We start from the raw sequence: 26606 nt of genomic DNA, 5'->3' as shown, positions 1-26606 counted from the left end.
ACCATACCGTACTAAGCCGTGCTAGGTCCTGCAGTGGAAAAGCGCCAGTCTACCGACTTTATGGAAATACTAGGTCACTGGAGTAGCAATTTAATTTCTCTTTGGTGAGTTGGTGGTTTAACAGCAATCGTGATAAAAATGTTTGGACAAATCATATACAGCTCTGAGATTAACCAAACAAAAAAAAACATGAAAGGCATGACAGGCTCAACTTCGGAAGTTTACGGGAGATTAATCTCTGTATCAGCTGTCACTGAATGTTTCCCTTCAACAACGGCCTCTTTAGCTGTTTGAAATACAAATGACCACACTGCAGCCACACATGGTTGGTTTACATTACAACTCAACACGTAGGTCACACATGCCCTCCAGCTTCCCACCCTCCCACCTCAACAAACCGGGGCCACAATACCACCAACATTCGCTCATTACCACATATATACATTTGTATGCATAATATATATACAATTTATAAACGTCTCCCTTGTATGTTGATTCGGGGGAAATCCAACTGCCATGTGATTGATGTAAAAGTATTAGCACTGTGTGGTTTCAGGCTGTTAGGGATCAGGGTTGTACAAGGTAAATTAACATTTGCAGTGATCTTTATCTTTTCTGCTAAGAGTTCATGCTTAACGTGGCTGCCACAGGTAATTTGCAATTCATCCGCACAACCATGAACCTGCCTCTTAATCCCCCCCCCCCACCAACACCATCGCCCTTATCAGGTAGCAGTGAATCTGACAAGGCACATGGAACTACTTTCTCATGCAGATCTTGAACAGAGCTGGATCAACAGGATCAGGTGTTGTTTTCTTGGTTTGAGGAGGAGGAGGAGGAGGAGGAGGAGGAGGAAGGGGGGGGGGTTATTTGCAGGAGATGGGAGCGTCAGGCAAAATAGCTAATCAGACTAACAGATGAGCCAATATCCTGTTCTCACATATGCTGGGGCCACAATTGCAGTGTGTTAAGTTGTGTGTGTGTGTTGAGGGGGACAATGGCCCTGCTGTTGGCCGACCCACCACTGCTGCTGTATGTCTTACACCTGTGCTTGGCAGGCCTCCCACCACCACCCCCCCTTTCCCTAACACACACATAACCCCGGCCTCAACACCGCCACCACCCGCTCAACCACACACCCCAATCCACTTTAGTTCTCAGTTTACATCCTGCATTAGCTTTTAGTGCTGCACTACAAAGAACAATGCATATTCAACAGGCTTACGAGCAGGGATAATGCACATGTGGCCCCTCAGGCACGTCTTATGGTTTCATATCAAAACGGAAAAAGGGGACGATTTCAAAGGTTTCTTCGTTCCACTGCTCTGCCCGACTCCTCCCATCATTACCTGAGACAATAACAGAGTAGCAGACATCCCCCTTCCCAATAACTGAGGATGAGAGGATGAAGGGAATGTGAGGACGCCGGCTGCAGAGGCGACAGTGGGCGGGTGAATGAGTGGGTTTTAGGGATTCAAAAGCTCACAGAAAGCTGTGCATGGCGTTCTTCTGTGGCTTTTGTGTAACTGGAGTCCCAGAAGGCATTGGGAGGGGGGGGGGGGGGGGGGGGTGAAGGGGAGGTCGCAGGGGTCTGGGACACAGCCCTGGCCAGCACCTCCTTTCCCGCAGTGTCAGCATCACAGGTGTGTGAACAACACTGTGTGTGTGTGTTTGAGAGACAGACCCGTGTCCAATCAATGACACACTGTATTGTAATTATCTATTGTGGAGACAGGGCTGGTGCTCAAAGGTAAACACCACTGGGAATAAAACTCTTCAGGTACAACCCTCTGGCTCCCTGATATATACAGCATGAGAAGGGGGGGGATATAAAGCACAGCATCTACTTATCGTTTCCATAGCCATTGCTCAACATTTTGCCATAGTAACATCGGGCAACAAACACTGAAAGTATAGTCAGATAAAGCCTGACAGTAAATTCCTCTCTGCACCAGTTGCTAGGTGAAGGACTTTTCTTAATTCCTCATATTCATACTAGACTCCCCCACTCCCACTCCCACACACCCTCCTTGGAATGAAAAACCAGATTAAACTTTGTTTTGTTAATAAATTCACCACTGTCTATCTGCAGGGTTTGCGGGGTGCAACATTTTTGGGATATTTTCCATAATTTATGACGGCCTATCAGTAGGCCAGCTGTACTCTTGAATTCTGGTATTCAGAGTTGCTATTATGTGTATATGAATACATCTCTCTCCGCCTGTCACAATGACTTTACCTCTGTGTGTGGGGATGCTCACAACAAAGGGACGTCAAGTAAAGCAGCTCCCGCTCCTTCTCTCTCCTATTCAATGTGGCAAACAATTCTAAATCAATATCTCCATGCAAATGATTGTGTTGCCCTGCAGGCTGCTTTACAGCCAGGTAGGCTAAACTGTAACCAGAGGTGCCTTCAAGTGCCCCCTGTAAACTCTACTTCTATTGGATTCAAGGAGAGTGGTACTGGAAAGTTACATAGAAAGTAAATTGTGCAGATTTAGTATGCATTACATGGTTAATTTATTATCAATTAATCAGTACTATACTTATTTGGACTAAACAATAAAAAGTGTATTCTATAAAATGTAAAAGTTGATGAAAGTGTCATCACACCACCGCTTTCCAAAGCATCTTCAAATTGCTACTGGTCAGTAACTATGATATCAAAAGAACTCCTCACATTTGAGAAACTTGAACTATTAAAAGACAAGGTTCAAGGTTCCAAGGTTTTTTATTTGTATACGACATAGCTACAGTGTAGTTATGACGATGAACATCTTAGATCACAGGCTCCTCCAACAGTGCAACACAATAAAACAGATAAACAGAAACATATAGTGCAATTAAATAGTAAATAGTAATTACAGAAAGAAAAATAGTTTTAAAAAAGTGAAATAGTGCAATAAGAGTCTATGCAAGTTATTGGAATATGATATGTTAGATAAATAGATAAATAATTTCTAAGTAGCAGCCAGATGAATATTATGGATGTTGTTTCAACAGTTCAGGTGTAATTGCTTGCTTTATGAATTACTCAAACAATTAATGATTAGAACAATGAGGTGATCTTCTTTCGATTGTTCTGTAAGTTCTCTTGGGGTTTTTAACATTTGTGCATAATACATTCACAGATTTTCTGTTGCCGAATCCAGTAATATTCAATAAACTTTATGTTTATAGCTAATTCGTTCCCACAATAAGGCCTGAGAGAAATCTTAGTAACTGGGTCATGATTTCTGGAAAGAGACATGAGCTTTGACACGAGTTGAGCTGCAAGCCAAGTGCTATCCAGTTCCATTTGAATCAGTATTAGAATCAGAAATCCTTTGTTCCACAGTGGGACAATGTACAGTGTCACAAAAGAAAATGTTCAGACGAGGGTATGAATCAAATAAGTCGGTTAACATAGTCAATAAAGAGGAAAGCACATGTGTACAACATCTGATATACACAGCCATGGCAAAACATACAGTAAGTGACAACATTTTAACTTTGGGGGGGGGGGGGGGGGGGGGGGGTCAGATTAATTAAAATCGACAAAGGACATATTGGCCTGTTATATAGTTGATCATCGCTGTACCTGGAATTCCAATTTACACATTTCCCATTTTCGCGTTCCCATGTAAAATAACAACATTTCCGACGGTCCCTGAAAGTTGCAAAAGTTTCTCATGCGCAGCTATGTCCTCCTCCACCCCCGCCCCTCAACACACACACACACACACACACACACACACACACACACACACACACACACACACACACACACACACACAAATACATTCCAGCGGGGGGCGGAGTCTGTGACGTGTTGCTGGCCCGTTTGTGAATGAGCTGCAGAGAGTAGCGCTCGCGCACCTCTCGGAGTCCCAGCCAAGCCCACGAGCAGAGAGGAAGGAAAAGTTTGCCAAATGGATTTCTCTGCCGGATTAAGACCTTTATTATTTTCATATGTACTCATTAATGGCATACTTATCACTCTACAGACTAAAGAAGGTGAGTTTCTTCTTTAAATTGTTTGCCAAAAGTTGATTAAGTTAAATTGAAGGGAGCGACGCGTGCCATGCGGGGAACCTCCTTAAAGGGACTTTAAAACCAGGAAACACAATTTCTTAATCTTGTGACAGTCGTGTAGTCTCTCTAAGTAGTATTTTTTAAACACCTTATAATAATAGAAAAATGTTTCCTGTTGAATTTTCATATTTAATCACTAATCCTTGGTTAAACGTAGCCTACTGCATGTGCGCTGCTCTAAACTTTGTAACACAAGCAGGTGAATTCCGGAGAGAAACTGCAATACATTCTTAAAAACTGTAAACCATATTGTTATCTTTTTTTTATTTTATTACATTTTCAAAAAGTGTATTTATGTTAATTTGATATATTTTATTTGGACGTTCAGAAAGTCAAATAAATGAAAGTTGATTCTACTTCTTGAAAATGCCACAGTTTTGCACAAACTTTAATAAAAATCTTTTTAAAAAGTTAGCTTTGTTAAATTAGATATATTTCAATCCTGTCAGGGTTGGGGTTATAGTGCAGAGTTTTAAAACAACTGTCATTTGTAATGTTTTTCTTTTAAAGAAAAGCAGATTATTTTTATCAGCAGAGTCAAAATGAGTATTTTCTGAAGAGTTTAAACGTTTATTCCCATACTGACAGTGTTCTTATATCTCCACAGAGGTGCTTCTGGATATGAGGGCAACAGGAGGTGAACTGGGCTGGTTGACATGGCCCTTAGATCAGGGAGACAAGCCCGGGGTGAGTACCGCTCCGTCTTTTCCTCCAGCTCCCACGTTCCCACTTGGAATTTGCCTTAGGATATATGCATGGGAGAAAATGCACAGGAAGGGCCCCGGCTGCACTGAGAGCCTCCGGGGAAATTATTCTTTTTTTGACCATTTGACTTGTGTGGTTAGCCTCATGTGTGTACATGTCAGGTTGCTATAACATCAGGCAGTTAGAGCCTAATGGTTGCTGGAGTATGGATATGAGACGTATTGTAGGATCCTATGAGGAGCTGCTGCAGAGCGCTGCATGTCTGGGCTACACCAGAGCTCAGGCAGACAGAATAGCTGCTAGCTCTGAACTGGGAATACTTGTGGCTTCTTGCGGTTTCAAGGCTTCAGCTCCAGAATTGTATGTTAGAGAGCAATTAACTTTTAAAGTTTGCAGCATGTGGTACCTCTTTTTGGAGGGGGAGGGTAGCTGGAGCCATCAGTCAGAGCTACCTTTTCCTCAAACCAGGCTATAATGTCTACGTTTAGAGATGCGTCTGGATAATGGCTACATTATTGCACCCAAATTCTGTGGTTATCTCCCTGCCAGAATACAGGAGGCTTGTGTGCCTTCGTCCATATTGCGGTTTCAAAGTAATTGACCAGTCAGGCTCATGCAAATTCACTGTAAATAGCCTCATTTAAAGTGCTGATGACTCAAAGGCATGTGCAGACGTGCTGCTCACAGTAGCTCACCCAACTTCTAAAAAGGGTTTCACTTCTTTAAATAATCACTTTGACATTTTAGTTTCACTGTCTGCGCTAATAGACATCAGGTGTTGTATTTTCTCGTTGGAAAAATGTTTGGATTGTGCAGAGTATTCTCATGTAACTTCACATCACTTATCATAATTATTATTTCAAGTTTTTAAGAGCCCTTGTAAAAAAGGAGTTCACCAGCTGTTTAATAGAGGTGGTGGCTCTGCTGTTGAACATCACGTTTTACACAAAGCCACACACTCGGCCAACAAAGCACATTCCTTTAATTAATAGCCTGATGGCTACATGCAGAGAGCAAACCACAGGTTCTGGGGGCCAGTTGTTCCTCAAGAGCCAAGGTTATGCTAAAACATGCTGTCACTTTTTATTTTAAATATTTGTGGCAGCATCTTGTATGTGAACTGCAACGCTATTTAGTAAGGGTAAGGCATGTGAAGCTCTGAATTGGAAATCATTTGGTATCTTTGCAATGCCAGAAATGCTTTCTCACATTAAGCCCTTGAGGTTTTCTGTATTGTTTTGCTGTAAAAGCCCATAAAGTTGAGTTATCATGTTGACAAAATGTGTTTTGGCTGTGAAGGATAGCTGAAATATTCGGGGGGAGTAATTAGCAACATGTATAGCCGTGGGTTCCCCTACACATGGTCTGTTTTTGTTCCCAGGATTAGATTACAGTGCCATGGTGCTGTTTTATTTTTGCTTCCCTTATAGCCTTGGTTCTGCCCGGTATACTTAGGAGCTCCCAGGGGTCTGGGTTCGTAACTTTAACCCTGTTGGTTTGTGTGGTTTTGTTTCAGTGGGAGGTCACCCAGAGGACCCTGAACGGCTCTCAGTTCTACACCTACTCCGTCTGCAATGTTGCGGAACGTGAGCAGGACAACTGGCTGCGCACCACCTTCATCCAGAGGCATCCATCGGCTTCGCGGGTTTTCGTTGAACTTCAATTCATCGTACGCGACTGCAACTCTTTCGATGCCACCTCGCTGACCTGCAAGGAAACCTTCAACCTCTTCACATCCGAGTCGGACGCGGACGTGGGGACCACCTTCCACAAGGGCCAGTTTAAGAAAGTTGCCACCATAGCGCCTGATGAGATCACCAGCAAAAATGACCTGCGCATCAACACTGAGACGCGAGTAGTGGAGAACCTGTCGAGAAAAGGCTTCTACTTGGCTTTTCAAGACATCGGAGCCTGCGTGGCCCTTCTCTCAACCAGGGTGTACTACAAAACTTGCCCGGCCACAGTGAAGAGCCTCGCGTCTTTCCCGGAAACCGTGGCCGGAGGGGAGAACCAGGCGCTGAGGGAAGTGAGCGGCGTGTGCGTGGATAACGCCGTCAGCGAGGATTTGCCTCGTATCTACTGCACTGTGGATGGGGAGTGGGTGGTACCAGTCGGACAGTGCCAGTGCAAACCAGGCTACGAAGAAGTCAAAGATGCGTGTCAGGGTAAGTGCGTGCAGTCGAATCGTTTGTATGTGTAAAGGTCTTCCTACCCCCAGGCAGTTCAGCAGGTTTAGTTGTTTAAGTGTGATTCTATAACGGCCATTCCGCAATACACACCATACCTTTTTTTGCTTTAATTGCTACTGGTTGTAAAACAAGGCTGACTGCCAGAATGCAGAATTTATCATAGGTGTTATTATCATTGTTCAGAGGAATTCTCCCCTTGGCTAACACAGCTTCTCAGCAATGGAAGGAATGCTAAGACCTACTGGTACATGTCTCGGCATCATCCCTGACCTTGAACCGATACCAATAAAATTAGCATGTGCTTTTGAGTTTCAGCTATGATTCTATAGGATTTGCATATTTGTGGAAATGTTTGTACACGCAAGATATTGTGCTTCTGCTTTAAAATGATAAACCACTTGTGTAATCAAGGTTAAAATTGGGCAATGAGAAAAGCTTTCAATCTGGGTAACACCTAAAGGTTTTAAAAGCCCAATTAAGTATTCGGTTGTGAAAGATATTTCTTATTTTCTAGCACAAAACATTATGTACAAATTATATGAAAAGGGTTTTATTTGAGTCTTTGTTACCACACGTTTAAAGAATGTTGAAGTCATGCTGAAACACTCCTTCTGGTGCACACTTTACAGCTGATTGCGTTAGGTTATTTCCGGATCTCTCATTATCATGGGTTCTCTTATCTTGATATGGGTGTGATACGTAGTCCAACCATAACTCAACCCTTTGACTTTGTAGCTTTGGCTGTGTTGTGTTTAAAGGTCCTGCTAAGAAGGCTTTGATTGTTGTGGGAAGGGCTGTCGGGGTGACAGAAAGTGATCAAAGACACCGGAAGGCTACTGTACTGTGATGGATTAGCATCTTCAAGGCTGGTCGGGTAAGTGGGATGGGGTTGGTGGGGTTAAGGCGGAGGAAGGATGAAGCTTCTGAGCCTCACTGACTTTGTTCATCTCAAGCATCACAGAAAACGGAGAGGCCCTCCTCTAAGTGAGCATCCATCTCCCCCTCTTCCCTCCTCTGTTTTCATGAGTTTACTGAGCCTCAGCTTTGGTGGTGTATTGTGTGACTCCAGCGGGGCAGTGCACATACAACACAGGCTGGCATGCAAGGGCCTGTTGAGATCTGCTCCATGACAGAACACCTAAAGACTCCTATCCTCCTCCACACATGCCTCAAAACACACACCTTAATCCCACTCTGGAACACACACCTCAGACTGGAATTGTAAATCCCCATGCAGCGTGTTTATAATAGATTCACTTAACCACTTATTTTCCCACCCAATAGCAACAGACCGATAAAAGTGATGAAGTTTTCTGTCAGGGCACTGTTTTAGCTGCGGGAAAGTGCCAGGTAAGATGATTAGGGAGGAGGCGGAGGAGGAGAGACAGGAAGGAGTGAATGAAAAGTCATACAAAAGCGACACAGAGGTTGAGTTTAGCGGAGGGGTGTGATTTTAAAACAGAGAGAGGTGAGGAATGGAATGCAAAGGTAGGAGAACAATGAAGCGCTGTGTTTCCCCCGTGAGGCCGGAGGAGCCAACCTCCATCTCCACCTCCACCTCCTCTCCCTCTTGGTTGGTACATTCCTGGTTAGTTTGCTGAGGAGGAGCCTCCCAACATTACACCAGACCTGTGGAATTCCCAAGGGGGGAAGAGCAGCTCCGGGTCAAGGCCTCACATAAAAATGACTAAACAAAGAAAAACCCCCCAAAAACTACCAAGATGAAGTCAAATGAGAGGTCAGCGACGCATGAGGGTAGTTGCAGACGAAGGTGGACATGAATCACAGGGCTGTGGTGCGGGGCCAAGATGAATGGTTCCAAAGGCTTAAAGTGGAATCTCATACAGACACGCAGTTAATCATTCTCCCGACTTCTTTCCTGTATTGCGTCGCTGTCCAGGGACAAACCACAAAACTCCAATTGTGGTGGTTTTTCTTACTAAGGTTGAAAGTTTCCATGTTCGGTGATGTGTTCACTCAGTTTTATTGCTCCTCGGGCCCCCGAGTAGCAATAAAACTGTAGCAATCTGTGACTTTATCTGGTTTTTGTCTCTGTCTCCTCATCAGCGCTGTGGTGCTTTTGGCTGGGGGATCACTCATCCATCAAATTGCATTTTCAGGATCTTTTTTTCCCTTTAAGTCCAATTGAGGTTTCTGCTCTCGGTGGCCGTCATTGCTCATGTTGTAACTAGAGTCCGTCTTTGGGACAAACAGACTCTAAACAAAGAAAAACGCATCACTTCCGAAAACCTACCACAGTGTTCAGAGCTTAACTGGTTGTTAATGTCAGCAGTAGTCTTTTGCATTTCATGAAAACATTACTGACTTCTATAAAGGAGATTTATTTATTTTGGCTCTAAAAATACACAAGCTTCAATTTCTAAACGAATCAGAAATAGCAAAGTGAAAGCTGCGACTATTGCCACAAGGCCTTTGTGTTCTCTCAAATGAATTACTGTGAAACTCTTTTTTTTGTGTATTTGCTTTCCTTTTCCCCATCCGCTCTTACTCCGAGTGATGGGGCACAGTAATACAACTTAATAACCTTAAAAACGATCTTTCTATGCTGAAAGAAGTACTCAAAACATTTAAGTAAAAAAAAAAAGAAAAAAGCAATGATCAGTGAAGCTTGAATGATAGCTCAGAAGTTTTATCAATAATTATACTTCAAATACCAAAAGTACTACTATGCATTATAATTGTGTAGGTTACTGGATGTATTAATGAATAATATATATGCAGCATTTTTGTTGTAGGTTCATACTAGTAATTTAATCCAAACCAATTCATCATATTTATAAATAAATGTATTTTGCATGAAAAAAGCTGAATAGTAACTACTTTAGCACAAAATGTACTTAAATGTGCTACAGTTGGAGCACAAGGCATTATACAACAGAAGTACAAGCACAAGAAAGTTCAACTTTTATAAAAGTTGTTGACTAAATAATAAGTCAATTCCTATGACAACATTGTTTTTACCCAAAAATATACATTCAGTAAATAACAAACAAATAACATAGTAGCAGTAGCCCTCAGTGTGTGGATAATTGAATTAATTCTCCACCTGCTTTAGATCAGGATGGCGTGCGTTTAGTCAACTAAGCGAGGAAAAAACATTCTTTTTTTAATTCTGGAAACAAGTCTTAACTTCTTTCTGCAATTAAGCGGTCAGCTTTTAAAATCAACGGCAGCGCTGCGGGTTTCCACTTGTGACTCACTGTTGACACTGGCACAGTTTTCCTCCTTTGCCTATCACCCGTTTCCTTACCCATAATCCTCCCTGGCACAATAGAGCTGCATACCGTGTGTCACCTCTACAAAGGAGCACAGGCTGCCCTGGCTGGTCCTCGGGATTGTGTTTTAAATCGGCCTCATCAGCCGCTCTAAAGCCTCAACAAATAAGGCTTAATCCTGCATCACGGTTTCCACAAGGCCGGATAGAAAAAGGAGACACATTGTGATATATTTGGAATGCCGAGTGCACTTTTGGTGTCTTGGTGAAACATGGCGTCTCTCAGTGGAACAACTGTCCACTGAATTCCAGTAAAGTATTTATTCCTCTCGCTAAAGAGGTTCCAGTAAACCATTTTCTCTCTCCCCCCCCTCCTTTGGTCTCCGTCCCTGTCTCCAAACTCATCCTCAGCTGACGTAACAAACAGTTGGCGACTAAGTTGTAGTTGTGTGCCTGCGCGCTGTGGTGAGCCATTTGTATGGGTAGTAATTGACTTGGGTGTGTTTGTGCTTTTTAAGTAACTACTGGTTTTGCATGCTTTTTGCCTTTGTGCCATCTCTTTTGCCATCCTCTACCTCCCTCCCCACATCCTGCCTGTCCCTGAAGAGCCTTTTGTATTCAAGCCCTAATTTTCCGCTTCTCGTCTTGTATTTATTTGATAGTTTCTTATCTCAACACATGATTCCCGTCACAATTTTCCAGTTATTAATGCAGACATACACTGTCGCGCAGTCTGTCCCAAGTACAACAAACTGACAAATACTTGTTCCTTTGTGTGTTGTGTTCTTGTTGTCCGTGAAATCACAGAGAGACTGTTGTTGTTGGCTAGTGTGCGGGTCATGAATATGACACCAATAGTTTAAACATCCCGTTTCACATGGCCCTGATGGGACTATTTAGACTGCATACAGTTCTCACTGGTAAATACATTTCTCTTCCACTGACTCGTAAAGATAAATAGAGGCTACATTGGAACAATGCTGCCAATCTGAGCGTTTTTAGTGCAGAAGGATGAAAAGAAAAAAACTACTGGCCCTGTTCACATAGTGGTTAAGGCATAAACATTTAGTTGAGGTGAAATGTAAACTTCAGCTGACAGCTTTTGTTTATGTTGGTGAACTTTATGATGGAGTTTCGGCTTTGGAACGCTGATTGTTCACTTGGAAGTACATCCTAAAGAAAGCTAAAGATCAAGTCTTTCAAGGCCAATGGTCTTTGAATCTGCCGGTACCTGGAGCCAACGGTTCATCTTAATCACCCCAAACCTTTTAAGAGCAAAGTCGTCTTGTGCAAGTTCAGCTTATCTGATGGAAAGTATACAAAGGGACGTGAACACAGCACCACACCTCAGGGACTCAGGGATTTGATTTATCTGGCTTAATGTGGGTTTCACATAATGAAATGATCTCATGCTGAAGGATAGTGCCCACATTGATATTTTCTGCTCTACCGAATTCTCTTGGTTCTTTATCCCTTTAGTCTCAGACATTAAAATAAAAAAAGTTGTAAATCTAATCGGACAACGCTGCTTATTTAGATGCACGGGCTGGATATAAACTCTCTTTTTCTTCCTCTGCTCTGGAAAGCCACCGTGATTAATTTAAGTGTGTGGATTCCTCAGATCTCATGCCAAGGTAACGTCTGCCTAGCGGGCTGAACTTGAGGGAGTTGGTTAGATAATGGGGGGGACTCTAAAGGCACTTTCAAGTGGTGTCATGCACCGTCTTGTTGGGCCACGTTTGGAGTGAACAGAAAACTGGCAATTATTGTGAACAAGATGACAGGAAATGTAGCAAAGAGGAGATCTGCTGGCCTCTGTGACACTTTAATGTGGATTAGAGCAAATTGTACTGTTGTGGTTGAGCCTTTGAGGTGTCAGACTCTGTAGAACACGTTCAGTATGAACCATTCCATCAGATATATAACATTTAGACTCACTAAGCAGTGCCTGTATTGTTTATAGGGAAGGTTGACATGTTAATTCGAACAACAGACGGTTTTCAAACTAGAATAAAGCAAGAATGTTAAATAAACATAGCATGGGAGACACTTTTCAACTTGGCACAACATTAGCTTTAAGCTTTATTTATCTCTTGGCTTCTTGACAACCCCACATCTCAGATATTATCAACATGTAGGTTGGTATGGCTGGCTAGCTTGTTAGCTTACAGTAACTTTGTTAAATCTGCACATTCAGCAAGCACAAGGCAACATATGCATTCATTTAGAGTTTGGTTAGTTGTCATCTGATGAAGTCCTATGTTATTTCAGCCCTGGTTGGCCTCTACCAAATATATCTGGGGCTCTAGCTTGCTAGATGCTGAAATGTGGTAAACTGGCCTCTAACAGTGTTCAACAGAATGAGGTTTGAACACTGGGACGCCAACAATATGATTGAAAAGGTAATAAAAAGTTATCTGACTCAAGGAATTTGTTTCTTTAATACAACTACCAACTAATGATATGTGTTCAGTAAAGTCTCCCATTCAGTGTGTGAATACAAGAGCCTAATAACTGAGCCTCGGCAAATTGTTGGCTTTTTATTGTGTGTGTTGGTCGCAGTGGGGAAGTTGGGACATATTTCCTCTTGGTGACATTCCTGAGCCTGGGGGCCGTGTGTGTGTTTATGTGTGTGTTGTGATGGGGGACTCCAGAGCAATGTGAAGCACATTGTATTGTATTGCCAGTGTGTGAGGTCAGCACTTTCCTTCCCCCATGTCAGTCAGTCAGTCCCCCCCAGCCCCAAACACCACCCACCCACCCTTCACTGCTAACAGGACGAGCTTGCAGCGGAAACCGGAGGTCACCTAATCCCTCGGTGACTCCCCGACCCGTTGGCTCAGGGCTTTCCATTGTCGCTCCACACTGAGCGGCCTAGCTCAGCCACTTTCCATTTTGTTGTCCTGCCTGATAAGTCATTTTGTTTATTGGTGCATTTGGTCCCATTTTGCCCCTTCCCTTTTAACCAGGAAGCAGACGGCTGTCGGCATGCAGTGTGTGACCTGTTGGCTCGCCGTGCTGCAGTTAAATAGTGTCGCGTTTGCCACCTGGCTGTCTGGATTTGACCAGCCACATGGAGACGCATGAAAATTGACTGCATGACTGCGGCCTTACCAATCCTGGCTGACATTTAAGTTACAGACAGACTTTAACGTCAGCCAGGACTGTTTTTTTTTTTTAAGTATCTACTTTACTTTAGAACATGTTGAGTATGGTTTGTGCCTTCTTGACTCTTTCACTCCCTGTATTCTCCTTCTTTTTTGAGAGCCTTAGTGGACAGAGGGAGTGAGAGGGGAAAGGGGATCAGGGAATTTATTGTGTTTGTTAACAACCCCTAGATGAAAGCCTGAGAGCAATTGTAAAACAGATGTAATGCCCTTACAGCTGCTCCATTGGTCAGCTAATCCTTTTGACTAATGTCTCCCTCCCCTCCTACACGCACACACTTCCATCAGCCTCTACACCTTTACTACCCCCCTCTCCCCCCTCCCTTACTCTACCTCGATGACCCCTGGCTCACGTTACCGGCTCACCTCCCCCATCAGAGACCCCCATTGTTCTACCACAACCCTACTCCCCCAAAATGCTAATGACATGTTGTCACCCCTGCATACAAACAAAATGACATGACATATTGCAATTACGGGTCGGACCTACTCAGGAATGGAAAAGGGGGGGCAGGGGAGGAGAAGTAAAGTACAAGGAACCAGACAAAGCGATTACTCATTTGCCTCCAGATATATTTGGGAAGCTGCCCTAATAAAAATCCCCAAATTATATTTATTTCTTATGGATTTATTTTTCCATTTTGTTGTACTTCTGGATTTAACCTCCCTCCACACAGGGCAAGCCCCCGGGTGCTGCTGCAACTCTTTCTCCCTCCTCCTCCTCCTCACTGCGAACATGTGTTTGTTTTACTTGGCCACTGACTCCCTGTAAGCCATGCACAGTTTAACTCACATTTACCCTGAGGCAGACATGACCTTTCTGCCTTTTAAAAAGCCCAGCGCCGGACTCGATTCGGGGGCCCCCCGACCACTTACTCCTCCAGTCCTAAGGGCGATTCTGTTGTCAAGCCACCATGTTTCCCATTCATCCATCTATCCGATCATGCATTCATCACTGTCGCCATCTCATCCATCTTAACTTCTGTCGGGAGGTGGGCACATGGGGGGGCTCCCACTCCAGAGCCACTTGGGGCTCCCAGAATGTAACAGGCCCCTGCACTCACTCTCAATAAACAAACACAGAGCCACTCAAGGCGCATGGGGCCTCTCAAATGACAAACAGTTCCTTACTCTGTAGCAATAGAGACGGGAAAAATGGCCAGGCTAAGTTTGTCAGATGTTTCAAGTCAGATGAGGCTGAGAGACATTTGTTTATGAGAGGAAAAGCGTTCATCCAGGGAGCCCCCCCGGCTTGAGTTTAGTGCCCGCGTTCATGTCGGGTCGACACATTTTGGCTTCCTTTTCGGTTATTATTCTGTCTCAGGACTCTGGTAGTCTCTGTGCTGGTTCTTCATGTGGTCACGCTTCCCTGTGTTTCCATGCTTTGATTGGCTGCTCTAGGAAGGAAGGCTGCATCAGCCTCACACTTCCTGCTTCCTGTTGTGTCCAGCAACAATTCAAAGCGACCCCCTCCACCTTCTCCGTTGAACCAAGACATTTCCTCTCACTGGACTTTGCTCTTTTGTCGAGGAATCCTCTTATTAAATGCCTCAGCAGCGAGTCATTTAGTTTCATTTTCTGTCAGTGTGACTCACCTAATCAAGGAACACAAACTCATTCACGTTCATAATGGAGGAATAGGCTGATAATGAATCTGCAGTGTAGCTGCTTTGCTGCACGCCTCCTGATGGGTGGTTTGCACTGGAATGCATCTTGATTATGGAGGCGGATTACAGTGTAAGGCCATCATCTCCGCAGACCTGACCACGATGCATTGCAGCCTGAACTGTAGCGCCAAAAAGAGGCTAGTCCTCCTCTCTTCAGTTGCCATGTGGCATTTCGGCTATTCCCATCTGCAATGCTTGGGTGTGTGTTTTTTTCTTTCAGCACTTGAATGGCATGGCATTCTCCTTGCCTGCTGGTCAGTGGTGAATAGCAATGTTAATGGGTTAGCTGGGAGTCTTTTTAGTGAGGACTGGGAGGAGAGAAAGGAATTTGGGGATTACGAGGAGGAGAGGTAGGGGTATGAATCGGGGTTCGGGGCAGCAGCTGTTCCCCCTCCTCAATGGAAGAGTTCGCCCTGGCCTGTCCCTTTTCTTTCTCCCCTCTTTTCTTCAGTCCTCAGCAGGATACAGTATTCCTCTCTTTCATTCTTGAACCTTCTGTTCCTTCATAGCACCTCTCTGCTGCCTCGCCCCAACCTCTGCCTTGTCGCGTTAATGAGTAGCAGTGGCTGTTAGTGAAACAGCTGGCCGACACAGAGAGATGCTGTCTTGAGGGGAGGATTGAGTAACATGCGAGCCTATTTGGACACACTTTCAGATTCTTCTCATGCTGAGTGTTTCATTTCTCCATTGTTGTTGCACTCTTCAGTTAAAGCACACCTCCTTAGCAGCTCAGCCACAACCACAATGATAGATAAAGCTGAACGGAGTGGAAGAGACCCTCATGGTTAATAGAGTAAATCCTTTTGATATGTCTTAAATGGAGTGGGAGCCGTGTACTATTTGTCTTCTCTGTGGTCACTTGTGGCTTCCATATGAACTTCATTCAAGTTAACCGCAGTGAACGTCAGAGATAGACCAAGACAGTATCTCTGAGTGAATCTGATATTGTCTTTGTCCTTGGTTCTGCTTCTCAATTTGCCTCTAATAGAATCCGACATTGAACCTTCGCCTCGGTCACTGGCATGAAGTTCAATCTCTCACAGATCCTTTATTTCTCCTCTTTATACCTTCTCTCTCTAGTAACTTTCTCTCTTTCTTCTCTCTCATCGGTTGTCTTATCCTGTTGTCCTTTGGCCTACAGCTTGGCCCTCAATTTGCATTGTCAACATCTCATGGCATCTGTCATGAGCTATTTAAACGCTACAGGCAGTGTGTGTGGTGTGTGTGTGTGTGTGTGTGGTGTGTGTGTGTGTGTGTGTGTGTGGTGTGTGTGTGGTGTGTGTGTGTGTGTGTGTGTGGGTGTGTGTGTGTGTGTGTGTGTGTGTGTGTGTGGTGTGTGTGTGTGGTGTGTGTGTGTGTGTGTGTGTGTGTGTGTGGTGTGTGTGTGTGTGGGTGTGTGTGTGTAGTGTGTGTGTGGTGTGGTGGGTGTGTGTGTGTGTGTGTCGTGTGTGTGGGTTTGTGTGTGTGTGTTGTGTGTGTGTGTGTGTGGTGTGTGTGGGTGTGTGTGTGTGTGTGTGTGTGTGTGTGTTGTGTGTTGGGTGGGGGGACCTCCTCCCTCTTCTGATCTCAGCTTTCCCCATGTGTCCTCGGTTGTGCTTTGCATACATGTATGTGTATTTTAGTGCATACATATGGGTGTGTGTGCATGTGTGCAGTGCATACACGAATGTGTGTGTCTTATTGTGTGTATCAATGTGTGATGGTGCGAGGACATGAGCAGCAGCCTTTGGAATGCTCTTGCAGAGTTTAAAGTAGGGGCGTCTAATATTCACTCTCCTTTATGGCGCGCTCTCTCGAAAAATTTCACACCGTATTAAGTTCATATTTCACCACCGCTACGCACAGCTAGATTCTCTACCTGGATTTCTCTCTTTAGAGTTGGACGTGTGAAATTAGATGTCATCTAATCTGGGCGATACAGTTTCAAAAGTCTGCATGCGGGTCTGAGAAAGAAAAAATATATAATGCACAGTTAGGTGCAAACCAAAAGTCTGCTTTGGACATAGTCACTATTTTTTCTTTGCTCTTTCCTGATGTTCATTGCCTTTCTTTTAAAGCATTGAAGACTGACTTACTGTCATGGAATGTGGGAAGACGGGTTGTGTTTGTTGTGTGAGAGACGCTAAGAAAGCAGCATCCGGAGGGGGTTGGTGGTTTTAACAGTAAAGAGTAGGAGTGCCGACTAGGCAGGGAGTCTGCGTTTTTGTTCCAGGGTTGGGTTCATATAAGCAGCAGCTGGAGTGGACAGTTTTAATGAGTAGAGTCAACACAGTGCAGAGCCTTGACTCTGTTTTCCCTCCCGTATCTCTGTCCAGATCCGACCTTTAACCTTAACATAATAACGTGTCCACTCAACCTTGTTTAGTTGCGTGGAGGGTGATAAGTTCACAGCATTGCCGATCCCTCAAAGACACCTGAACATCTGGAAGAACTGGATGTGCACTTTGTTGAATGAGATTTTGCCTGAAGTCACTGTTGTCCTTGCTCACCTATCTTATGCAAATATGTGTTTTTGTGTATGCAGAATGTCAGCCAGGCTTCTTCAAAGACGCACCATCCAGTGACAAGTGTGAGCAGTGTCCTGCCAACACCCAGAGGCTGGACACTGGGGCTTTGTTTTGTCCCTGCATGGATGGCTTCTACCGTGCTCCCAGTGACCCCCCTACTGGACCCTGCTCAGGTAACAAGCCCCTTGATCTCGAATGAGAACTTTGAAATAAGTACTTTTAGGAATATTCGCTTCCATGTTTGACAGCCCATTTTGAGACTAAATAATGTAACTGTTATGTCATAAGTAATCCCCCACACTTCCCTGTTTTTCATCTTCCCTTCTTCTATTAAACATATTTTCCAATCTTTGTTCATCAGGCCTCCCCTCCGCACCACAAGACCTCATATCCACCACCACCCAGCTCTCAGCTGGAAAACTCCTCCTCTCATGGAGCCCGCCTGAAGACACCGGCGGTCGAACCGACATCACCTACAGCGTTGAATGCCAGCGCTGCGAGGGCATTGTGTGCCAGGCCTGTGGAGAGAAAATCCGCTACGAGCCGGCCAGCACCGGCCTGACCCAAACCAAAGTATCCGTGAGCGAGTTGGACGCTCACCTCAATTACACCTTTACTGTGGAGGCACATAGCGGCGTGTCGCTGTTCGCGAGTCAGGCATCTCCGCGGGCTTTTAGACCGCCATCTACCAGCGCTCTGACTACATCCCTGCACTACACAGGTGAGTGCTGCTGATATGAGGCAGTGGAGTGATGCTATCTATGCTGCAGTAATGGCAGATGCTATCTCTGAGGCAGTGACAGCTCTGCATGTCAATTTGTGCTGCAGGAGGGAGATTAAATTAATTTAACTTAACTTCAATTCCCCATGGATTGCAGATCAAACTGACCGATTAAAGCTTGTGAGCTCTCCGATTATAAGTAGAGAGTGAAGCTGTATGTTTTAAGGTTTTTACATCACAGAGATACTCAAGTATTCTCTACCTTCTGTCTTCAGACCCGCCAAAGATTACCACCATGCGACTGGTGGAGAAGACTTCTACCAGCTTGTCCCTTTCCTGGGATGTTACACCCCGCCCTCGGGCCCAACCCCGTACCATCCGCTATGAACTGACCTACCGCAAGAAGGTGAGTTCCTCTTGTTAATTCTCCTGCTATGTGTTAAAATACAGAGTTTTACCACTGAAATACACATAGACAGGAGTAATTAATCTGTATCTTCAACATAAACAATCTTTGTTGACTACATCTCCCCAATTTCCCTTTTTCAGGATGATAACTTGGATGTTACTACCTACATTGTGCTCCTCCTGGAGAAGAATTATGTGCAGATCATGGATCTGGCCCCAGGCACAGCCTACCTGTTCAGGGTGCAGGCCCTCAGCAGTGATGGCAGCCCTGGAGGCTCCAGCATGGAGGAACAATTTGAGACTTCTCCTGAAGGTCTGTAGGAGAACCAACATGGGAAGAAGTGTTATAAGTTTGTTCAAGAATGGGATCGCTTACGTTTCCTTTACTTGCCTTTCTCCAGGACGCCTAACACAGACCAACACGGCAGGCATCCTTGGCGCAGCGGTTGGAGGAGCGGCCATGTTGTTCATTGTGGTCGTGGTCCTGTTCCTGCGCAGACGGTCAGTCCTCGCCCCCCTCTGCTGTCCTCCCTGTCTTTCTGTCCTGTTAATCAGACAGAATGTGCCCTCCTACACTTGCTTCCTCTCATTCTTCTGCCCTTCCTTTGTGGGGCCTCAAAATGGCCTTTGCATTCACACTTTCCTCACCTCACTCTTTCTCTCTTCCTTTAGCCAACTTTCTCTTTTTCTTTCTCTGGATCTGTGTCCCAGCACTCACTGGGGAAGAATTTACATTGAATGTGCTTTGTCACTGCTCAATGGTTATGTTCTAGTAAGTGTTGGGGCCTTTGAAAGGAAATTGGTCCAGGGTGGTACATTGTTGGTGATAAGAGGCGCTTGGTTCTTTCTGTACCAGACTACAGGCACTTTGTAAAGGTGACCTAGGCCTGTACTGTAGTAGACTGTAGCCTGTCTGTCGACCTCCCCCCGCCTGCTTGTCTGTCTTTCAGTCTTTAAATCGGCCTGGCAAACACAGTCTATCGCCAGCCTTTATCAAAGTGCCGCCTTTGTTTGAATGGAAGCGTTGCACCAGTGTCGGATACTTTTGAAAGCCTTAGAAAGTCTCGAAAAAATTAACAAAGGTTGCTATGTGCTATTGATATTAAAGCTTGCAAATTGTCCAAAAGACCCAAAAGAAATGATCATTTATTCTATGAAAGTGGGATATTAATTTGCAAATGGGTTTTATCTTTTTATGCAGGAAAAGAAATTCTCACTCCAGGCAAGGACCAGAGGACACATATTTCTCAAACTCAGGTAGGCAAAATAATCTTTCCGTAATCTTTTTATCTAATTTAATTTAAAATATTTAATCTTTTTGTTTAATAGTTAATTAACAATTGATTTGTTTCCCTTCACAGAGCAATTAAAGCCTCTGAAGACCTACGTGGATCCACATACATATGAGGACCCCAACATAGCCGTCCTGAAGTTTGCCACAGAAATCCACCCCAGCCACATAAGCAAACAGAAAGTCATTGGAGCCGGTGAGTGACAACCCTGCCGAGACAGTCTTTCTGTTAGGCTTAACTCAAAGATGTTGAAAGATTGATCCAATCCTCCAAATTGGCTGTTTATATTGTGCGTTTTCCGAGGCTTTATAAGGCTGACTGGAATTGGTTACGTTTGCGAGATTAACATCTATCTGGCTGAGTTCTCACACAACAAGTTGAGACAATTTGTTGTCAGGCAAGTCTTGGCTGTGTGCTTTTGGCTCAAGGTGACAAGAACAATTACACAAAGAAAGTGTTGCAGAAACAGTATTCTGGAAGGATATCAGAGCACCTTCCTGGATCCCTGCCCAGATTTATTCGTGATACGTTTATTCAAGTGCGACCACCTTTACCCTTTTGACCAACAGTCCTTCTTTCAATATACACCCCCCTCCCCAGTTCCCACGACCATGCCCCCCCCCCCCCCCCCCCTCCTCCTTTTCTCCTCATGTGACAGCTGATTCCCATGCCTCCACACCACAGGCCATCCACCAATTACACAACATAGCCCATCTTTCAACACCCAGCCAGAACACACCTCTTTGAGACAGCCTCAGGCAAAACAGCCGCAGAGACTTCCTTGTTTTCCCTCTGTTGCACAGCACACCCCTGCAGCTAGTAACCTGAGAAGATCTATCAAACACACACATTCCACTGATATTTACTTTTCTTATTCAATTGGCCCATTGATGTTGTTGTTGTTGTCCTTCAGGGGAGTTTGGTGAGGTGTATCGCGGCATCCTGAAGCCTCCGGGGAGGAAAGAAGTTGCAGTAGCGATCAAGACACTGAAGCCGGGTTACACGGAGAAGCAGAGGCAGGACTTCCTAAGCGAGGCCTCCATCATGGGCCAATTCTCCCACCAGAACATCATTCGGTTGGAGGGGGTGGTCACCAAATGTAAGGATTTCTGTGAGTTTTGTAAGGTTTTTTTTTCTTCTCTTACAGTATTCTCACCTGATTTTGGGCCAGTTTGGGGACATGATTTGTTGCTTTTTTTGTGTGTGTGCAGTCAAACATGCCATGATTGTGACCGAGTACATGGAGAATGGAGCACTGGACAGGTACCTCAAGGTAAGTCAACCACATACAATACCAGTGACATTGCATCACATTTTTCCTTTACTGTAATATCATATCTGTTTGTCTTTGTTTTGATCACAAAACTTAATTTCATATTTGCTCCTTTTCTCCCATTAGGACCATGATGGCGAGTTTCCCTCCTTCCAGCTGGTGGGCATGCTGCGCGGCATCGCTGCCGGCATGAAGTACCTCTCTGACATGAGCTACGTGCACCGAGACCTAGCTGCCCGCAACATCCTCGTCAACAATGAACTGGAGTGTAAAGTGTCAGACTTTGGACTGTCCAGGGTGCTGGAGGACGATCCTGAGGGGACGTATACTACAAGTGTAAGTAAATGTATGACTTCCTGTTAGCTTGAAGCTAAATAGATTAGCTTTAAAATAGATTGAGACAGATCCAGATTAGATTAAGGACTTTTTTTTTTCTTCCTCAAGTCTCTAACTTGAAGCTTTTTTACCTGTACAGGGAGGTAAGATCCCTATCCGCTGGACGGCTCCAGAGGCAATAGCATACAGGAAGTTCACCTCAGCTAGCGATGTGTGGAGTTTTGGCATCGTCATGTGGGAGGTCATGGCCTTTGGCGAGAGGCCTTACTGGGATATGAGTAACCATGAGGTAAGTTTACAAATCACATTTTTCTCTGAGGTTTGTTGCCGTTAGAGTGACATTTTTATGTCAAAAGATGTTTTGATTTGAAGAAATATACCGGTGAGAGAATACCTAAATAATCACTTGAACATTTTTTGCAGGTGATGAAGGCTATCAACGAGGCTTTTAGGCTGCCTGCGCCCATGGACTGCCCCTCCGCTGTTTACCAGCTGATGCTGCAGTGCTGGCTCCAGGATCGCTCCAAGAGGCCGCGCTTTGGAGACATCGTCAACCTTTTGGACAAGCTGCTGCGGAGCCCAGACTCCCTGAAGACCATCGCAGACTTTGACCCACGGTAAGATTTATTCACATTCCAGACGAAGGGCTTGAAATGCAAGTTCAGCCATCAGTACTAACACTATCAGCCCTTAGATAATTAAAACAACCCCGTAAACCAAACCTTTGCAATACTTTAAATATAAAACATTTATAGTCTTACTCCTGCTTGCTCCACCTGTATTTCAGTTTTCCTTCTGGTTGGTACTGCTATCTATCATTATGTGGCATAAAACTTTGAAAATAAGCACCAATGGTCCTGTAGTCTCTTTTTAACAAGCAAAACTCAGCTTTAAAAAGAGCTCTGTGGGCTTAAAAGGAAACGGCATTAGGGATATTGTAATCTGATCTCATGTCTTCCACACTCCTGTCTTGTCTCCATTGACTTGATTGTCGAATCGACAGTCTTGAGACTTGGATCTGCTTCAAAACAGCAGCTTCCCATTTACTTCTGGTGGTATTTAGGGGTAGTTCGGGGAAGAAAGGGAATAGCTTTAAGATGTTCTACTTAAACCTCATAAAGGACAAACACACCTTGCCTGCCAGGCTAATGAAAGAAATGTGTACACTCCGGGCAGGGAATTACTGCAGCGCTGTAATGTAATTGTCTGCATGAATGCATAGTTTCCCTTTTATGCTGGAGCATTAGAGCAAGAAACGGTGAGAAAGGACAAAAGGCTGTCGTGCTCATACCTTAATCTGCTCTTGCCCTGACTGCTCTAACTGGTTTTTATCACCAACTGGTTTCCTGCGCGGTAATTGCAGTCCTCAGTCAGCCGCCTTTGTTGTGGGTAAGCCTGTTGATTAACATCATTTGGATCTACTTTTCTCTGCTTGCAGCATATCCATTCGCCTGCCTAGCACCAGCGGCTCGGACGGTTCCCCCTTCAGGTCGGTGTCTGAGTGGCTGGAGTCTATCAAGATGAGTCAGTACAGCGAGAACTTCGCCTGCGCTGGGGTCGTCACCATGGACCAGGTCCTGCAGATGAAGAACGAGTAAGTGTGGCATGATTTAAGATTTGGGTCACATCTCATAATACATTCTGATGTATTTATTTTATATACTTGTTAAGTATGTTTTTGGCAGGGAAGAGCAACATTTTGTTGTCAAATTATGGCATGAATGATTTCCAACACCACAAAGTCTGTTATGGACTTCCCCTCTAGAAGTTTATGTATTTGTTTTCCTACAATTCTCTGCCCTTTAACAGCCAACAGAATAGTTTGCGCGCAATATAATCTCAAACCTCAGTTACAACTTGAGAAATGTTTGCATGGAAAAAGTAATGGAGGGAAGGAGAAGGAGTGGGCTCATTTGTGGTAAGCCGGTGGTGGTTGCCTGTGGTCGCTGCAGTCCTTATTCTTCTTTCCTCTTCATTCTTCCTCTTATCCCTCCCTTCACCCCCACACACACACTAGCTGCCCCGTGCAGCACTTTTGCTTAAGCCCACAAAAAAACACCAGTTAGGGCAAAGGCCTTTTCGTGGTTTCTTCAACATTTAAGGAGGGGAGGAAGAGGAGATGATAGCCTGTGGAGCAGGGGTAGCTAGGTGGGATTAAGAAACTGAAATAGATGGATGAGATTTGAAGCCCCATAGCCGGAACATCTGCACTTCTAAGATTGAAGAGGTGCGCTCAGAGTGTACCCCATGAACTTATCCCAGGCTTCTTTAAGGCAATTGGATCTTCTCAGATGTGCAAGAGCGCTAAGGCGGCAATTTAATAAATTGGGCTCAACCTTTTTGAAAAAAAAGAGCTTAGTGAGGCACATAGTATACGGTTGTTTTGGGGCAATAATGAAGGCCAGAGGTTTTCCTAACCACATGACCCCCCTCTTCTGCCATGGTATACGTATCTCAGTTGGTCTTGGGCGTCATTTGGGAAGATGGGGCAGACGACAAACCCCTTTTGAAGTATTTGTCATACAGAATGGTGTGATTTCATGGCCCCATGTTTCCATCTCCGGGCATCTGGTAGCACTCTTGGAAAAACCAGCAGTTATTTACGAGCCACCCTCTGCTTGCCAGACGAGTGATCATGGTCAACAGGGAGAATCCTTGTTAAGTAATTAAGGCTGTAATTAAGGCTTTGACTTTGCTGCTGCTGAGTTTCAGAGCTTTTGCAGGTTTGCATCATGTGCCTCGTGAAGGGCGAAACCCCCCAGTTCTTATCCTTTAATGTCGAAGATAAATCGTAACCTCTGCAGACTTGAAGCTCACCCCCACCTTGCTGTGCTGGTTCAGCCGTGGAGCTCGAGGCTTGTATTTCAGCATATTGGATGATTGCTAAGACCTGATAGGCAGGAAGGATGTGCTTGAAATGTGTTGGAACGAGTCCAAGGTGTAAATCCATGTGCAGCTCTTCTTATATCCTGTCACGTCTCTTTTCTTTACAGGGATATCAAGAACATCGGGGTGAGGCTGCCTGGCCATTTGAAAAGAATCGCCTACAGCATCTTGGGTTTAAAGGACCAGACCAGCACCCTGAGCGTCTTTGCAGTGTGATCCTGACAACATAAAGGGAATAAACTCGGGCACTGAAGCCGGCAGCCTTTTGAACTCTAAGCTGAGCTGGAGCGACTCTGCAGGCGCGGCCTCGGATCAGCAGGACCAAGAGAACTTTGCCATCCAATGAGGCCGACTAAATCAGACTGACTTACTGTACATTTTTTATTTCTTCATCTTATCCACGCGGGAATGGAGCAAATATACAACAATAGATGTATCACGTAGACTCTGTATATTTAGATATCTATTTTTACTATACACATCTTCTGTACAGTCACAATTCATTGCTCATACATTTATTTTCCCCCCTTCATTTTCGCATTCCTGCTTCATAAAAATCAACAATTAAGCGAGTTCTGGGAACGGATAAAATTGCACCCTGAGCTTGTTGCGTTCAGCTTGAAACAAACAAGGGAAGCACAGTAAGTGTGATGGTGTGTGAGCAGTGGAGCCCAGCCCAGCCTATGCTCAGGTTGCGGTTGGTGCTGATGTCATGGCGTCTCCCTTTTAATTGGCACTTTGGTCCATTTCCTGTAAGACCAATGAGGACGGAGGGTCGGGAGGGCTGAAATGGGCTTGAGCTGGCCAAGTTAAAGAGACGGTGCTGCTTAGGTTTATAAACACAGATGGACTTGCTGTTGTTACTGGCCTTCTGCTGGCTTTGTATTGAAATTAAGCTATAAACATATATGTAATGTTTTATGAAAAGAAGAAGATATATTTGAGGTACTCGTTGTGTACAGATTACCAAACATTGGGATTATAATATTTTATGTAGCACTTGGATCAGAAATCTCACTGTCTTGGTTCTTCTTAGTTAGAGTTTAAAAGACGAATACACACACAAAATCCCGAAAAAAAAGAAAAATGGTATAAAACCATGAAAATAGCAATCCATCTGTTTGTAGCGTGCCGGTTATGAAGAGGTAGAGGGTAAAGTTTGCAAAAAAAAAAAATGCAATGCCACTGGAAAAAATGTAATGAGGAGTTGTGGTTGAGATGATTTCATACTTAATAACAGAATGGTTTGCAATTTCAACGTCTCATATTAATTTGTGGAAACTATAAAAATATCCAATTATATTTCCGTGGGACATGTTGATGGGATGAAACTATATGCTTTTGACAATTAAGTGCCAAGCTCGCTCTAGACATTCAAAGACATTTTTGAAGTGCCTGTTTTTGTAACATTAGTGGGAGTTTGCTTCTGTCACCTTTTAATGAGGCGACTCTCTCTCTGTGTATAGTGGACGGTTTCTCTAGTGCTCTTAATTGATGACTGCAAATCATTGTGTTACTGATGTACACCTTCCTTTACTTGAATTTTTACTGTGTTTTCAAATGTATCCATGATTCAATTGTAGCTGATAGACCCATCTTTGGAAAAGGGATTTTTTTCTTGTTTTTTTTTATGTCTGGTTTACTGGTTGCAATTAGATTTTGTACATTTTGTATGATTTTACTTTTTACCATATACCCAAACTGATTATTTTTCACTTTCCAAAGTCTCCTACCTTTGCTGTCTTTCCAAACATTTTGAGAGTTCCTTCATCAAATTCCTTCCTTTTTTTTGCCTGTTTTATACTGTATTTAATAGCCTATTTATTTTTTACTTGTATTTATTTATGCTGATAAACACTGAGCTGGGATTATAATTGAAGGTTGTGCTCTCATTCTGGATAATAATAATAATAAAAAAGCTCTAATGTCCCATTTTTCTATTCCTTATTTATCCTTGCCAGAGATTTTCTTCATTGCATTTTAGGAGCAATAAAGTCTTAAAATGGATTTGGTTAAGCCTGCTGTATGATTGACGCAAAGCAGAGCAGAGGTATGCTTTATTTGTTTTAAACGGTGCCAGGATGTTTATACTTCCTCCTGGATATCCTCATAATGCTGCTCGATGGTTTAATTCCAGATCTGGAAC

The 26606-nt window shown here is 44.1% G+C and overlaps 1 protein-coding gene across 3 annotated transcripts; it reads left to right on the top strand.

Moving 5' to 3' along the window:
* The first annotated feature begins 3845 nt into the window (after positions 1–3845).
* epha2b (eph receptor A2 b) lies at positions 3846–26392 on the top strand. 3 transcript variants are annotated; one of them, XM_034144934.1, is made up of 17 exons: positions 3846–3996; positions 4682–4761; positions 6296–6944; positions 17562–17717; positions 17906–18265; positions 18541–18671; positions 18815–18986; positions 19075–19174; positions 19875–19930; positions 20035–20160; positions 20879–21064; positions 21177–21238; positions 21365–21574; positions 21714–21863; positions 21998–22191; positions 23013–23168; positions 24568–26392. In XM_034144934.1, exons 1-17 carry the CDS (start codon positions 3912–3914, stop codon positions 24674–24676), a joined length of 2982 nt encoding a protein of 993 aa, XP_034000825.1. In that variant the 5' UTR covers positions 3846–3911; the 3' UTR covers positions 24677–26392. The 3 variants fall into 3 exon arrangements, with proteins under 3 accessions (XP_034000825.1, XP_034000824.1, XP_034000823.1); XM_034144933.1 differs by having other exon boundaries at positions 20879–21076; XM_034144932.1 differs by having other exon boundaries at positions 20879–21085.
* The last annotated feature ends 214 nt before the right edge of the window (positions 26393–26606 follow it).

This window comes from Trematomus bernacchii, unplaced genomic scaffold (assembly GCF_902827165.1).
Source record: "Trematomus bernacchii unplaced genomic scaffold, fTreBer1.1, whole genome shotgun sequence".
Classification (NCBI taxonomy): Eukaryota; Metazoa; Chordata; class Actinopteri; order Perciformes; family Nototheniidae; genus Trematomus; species Trematomus bernacchii.
The sequence above is the reverse complement of the archived record's forward strand: the minus strand, read 5'-3'. Positions and strand labels throughout refer to the sequence as shown.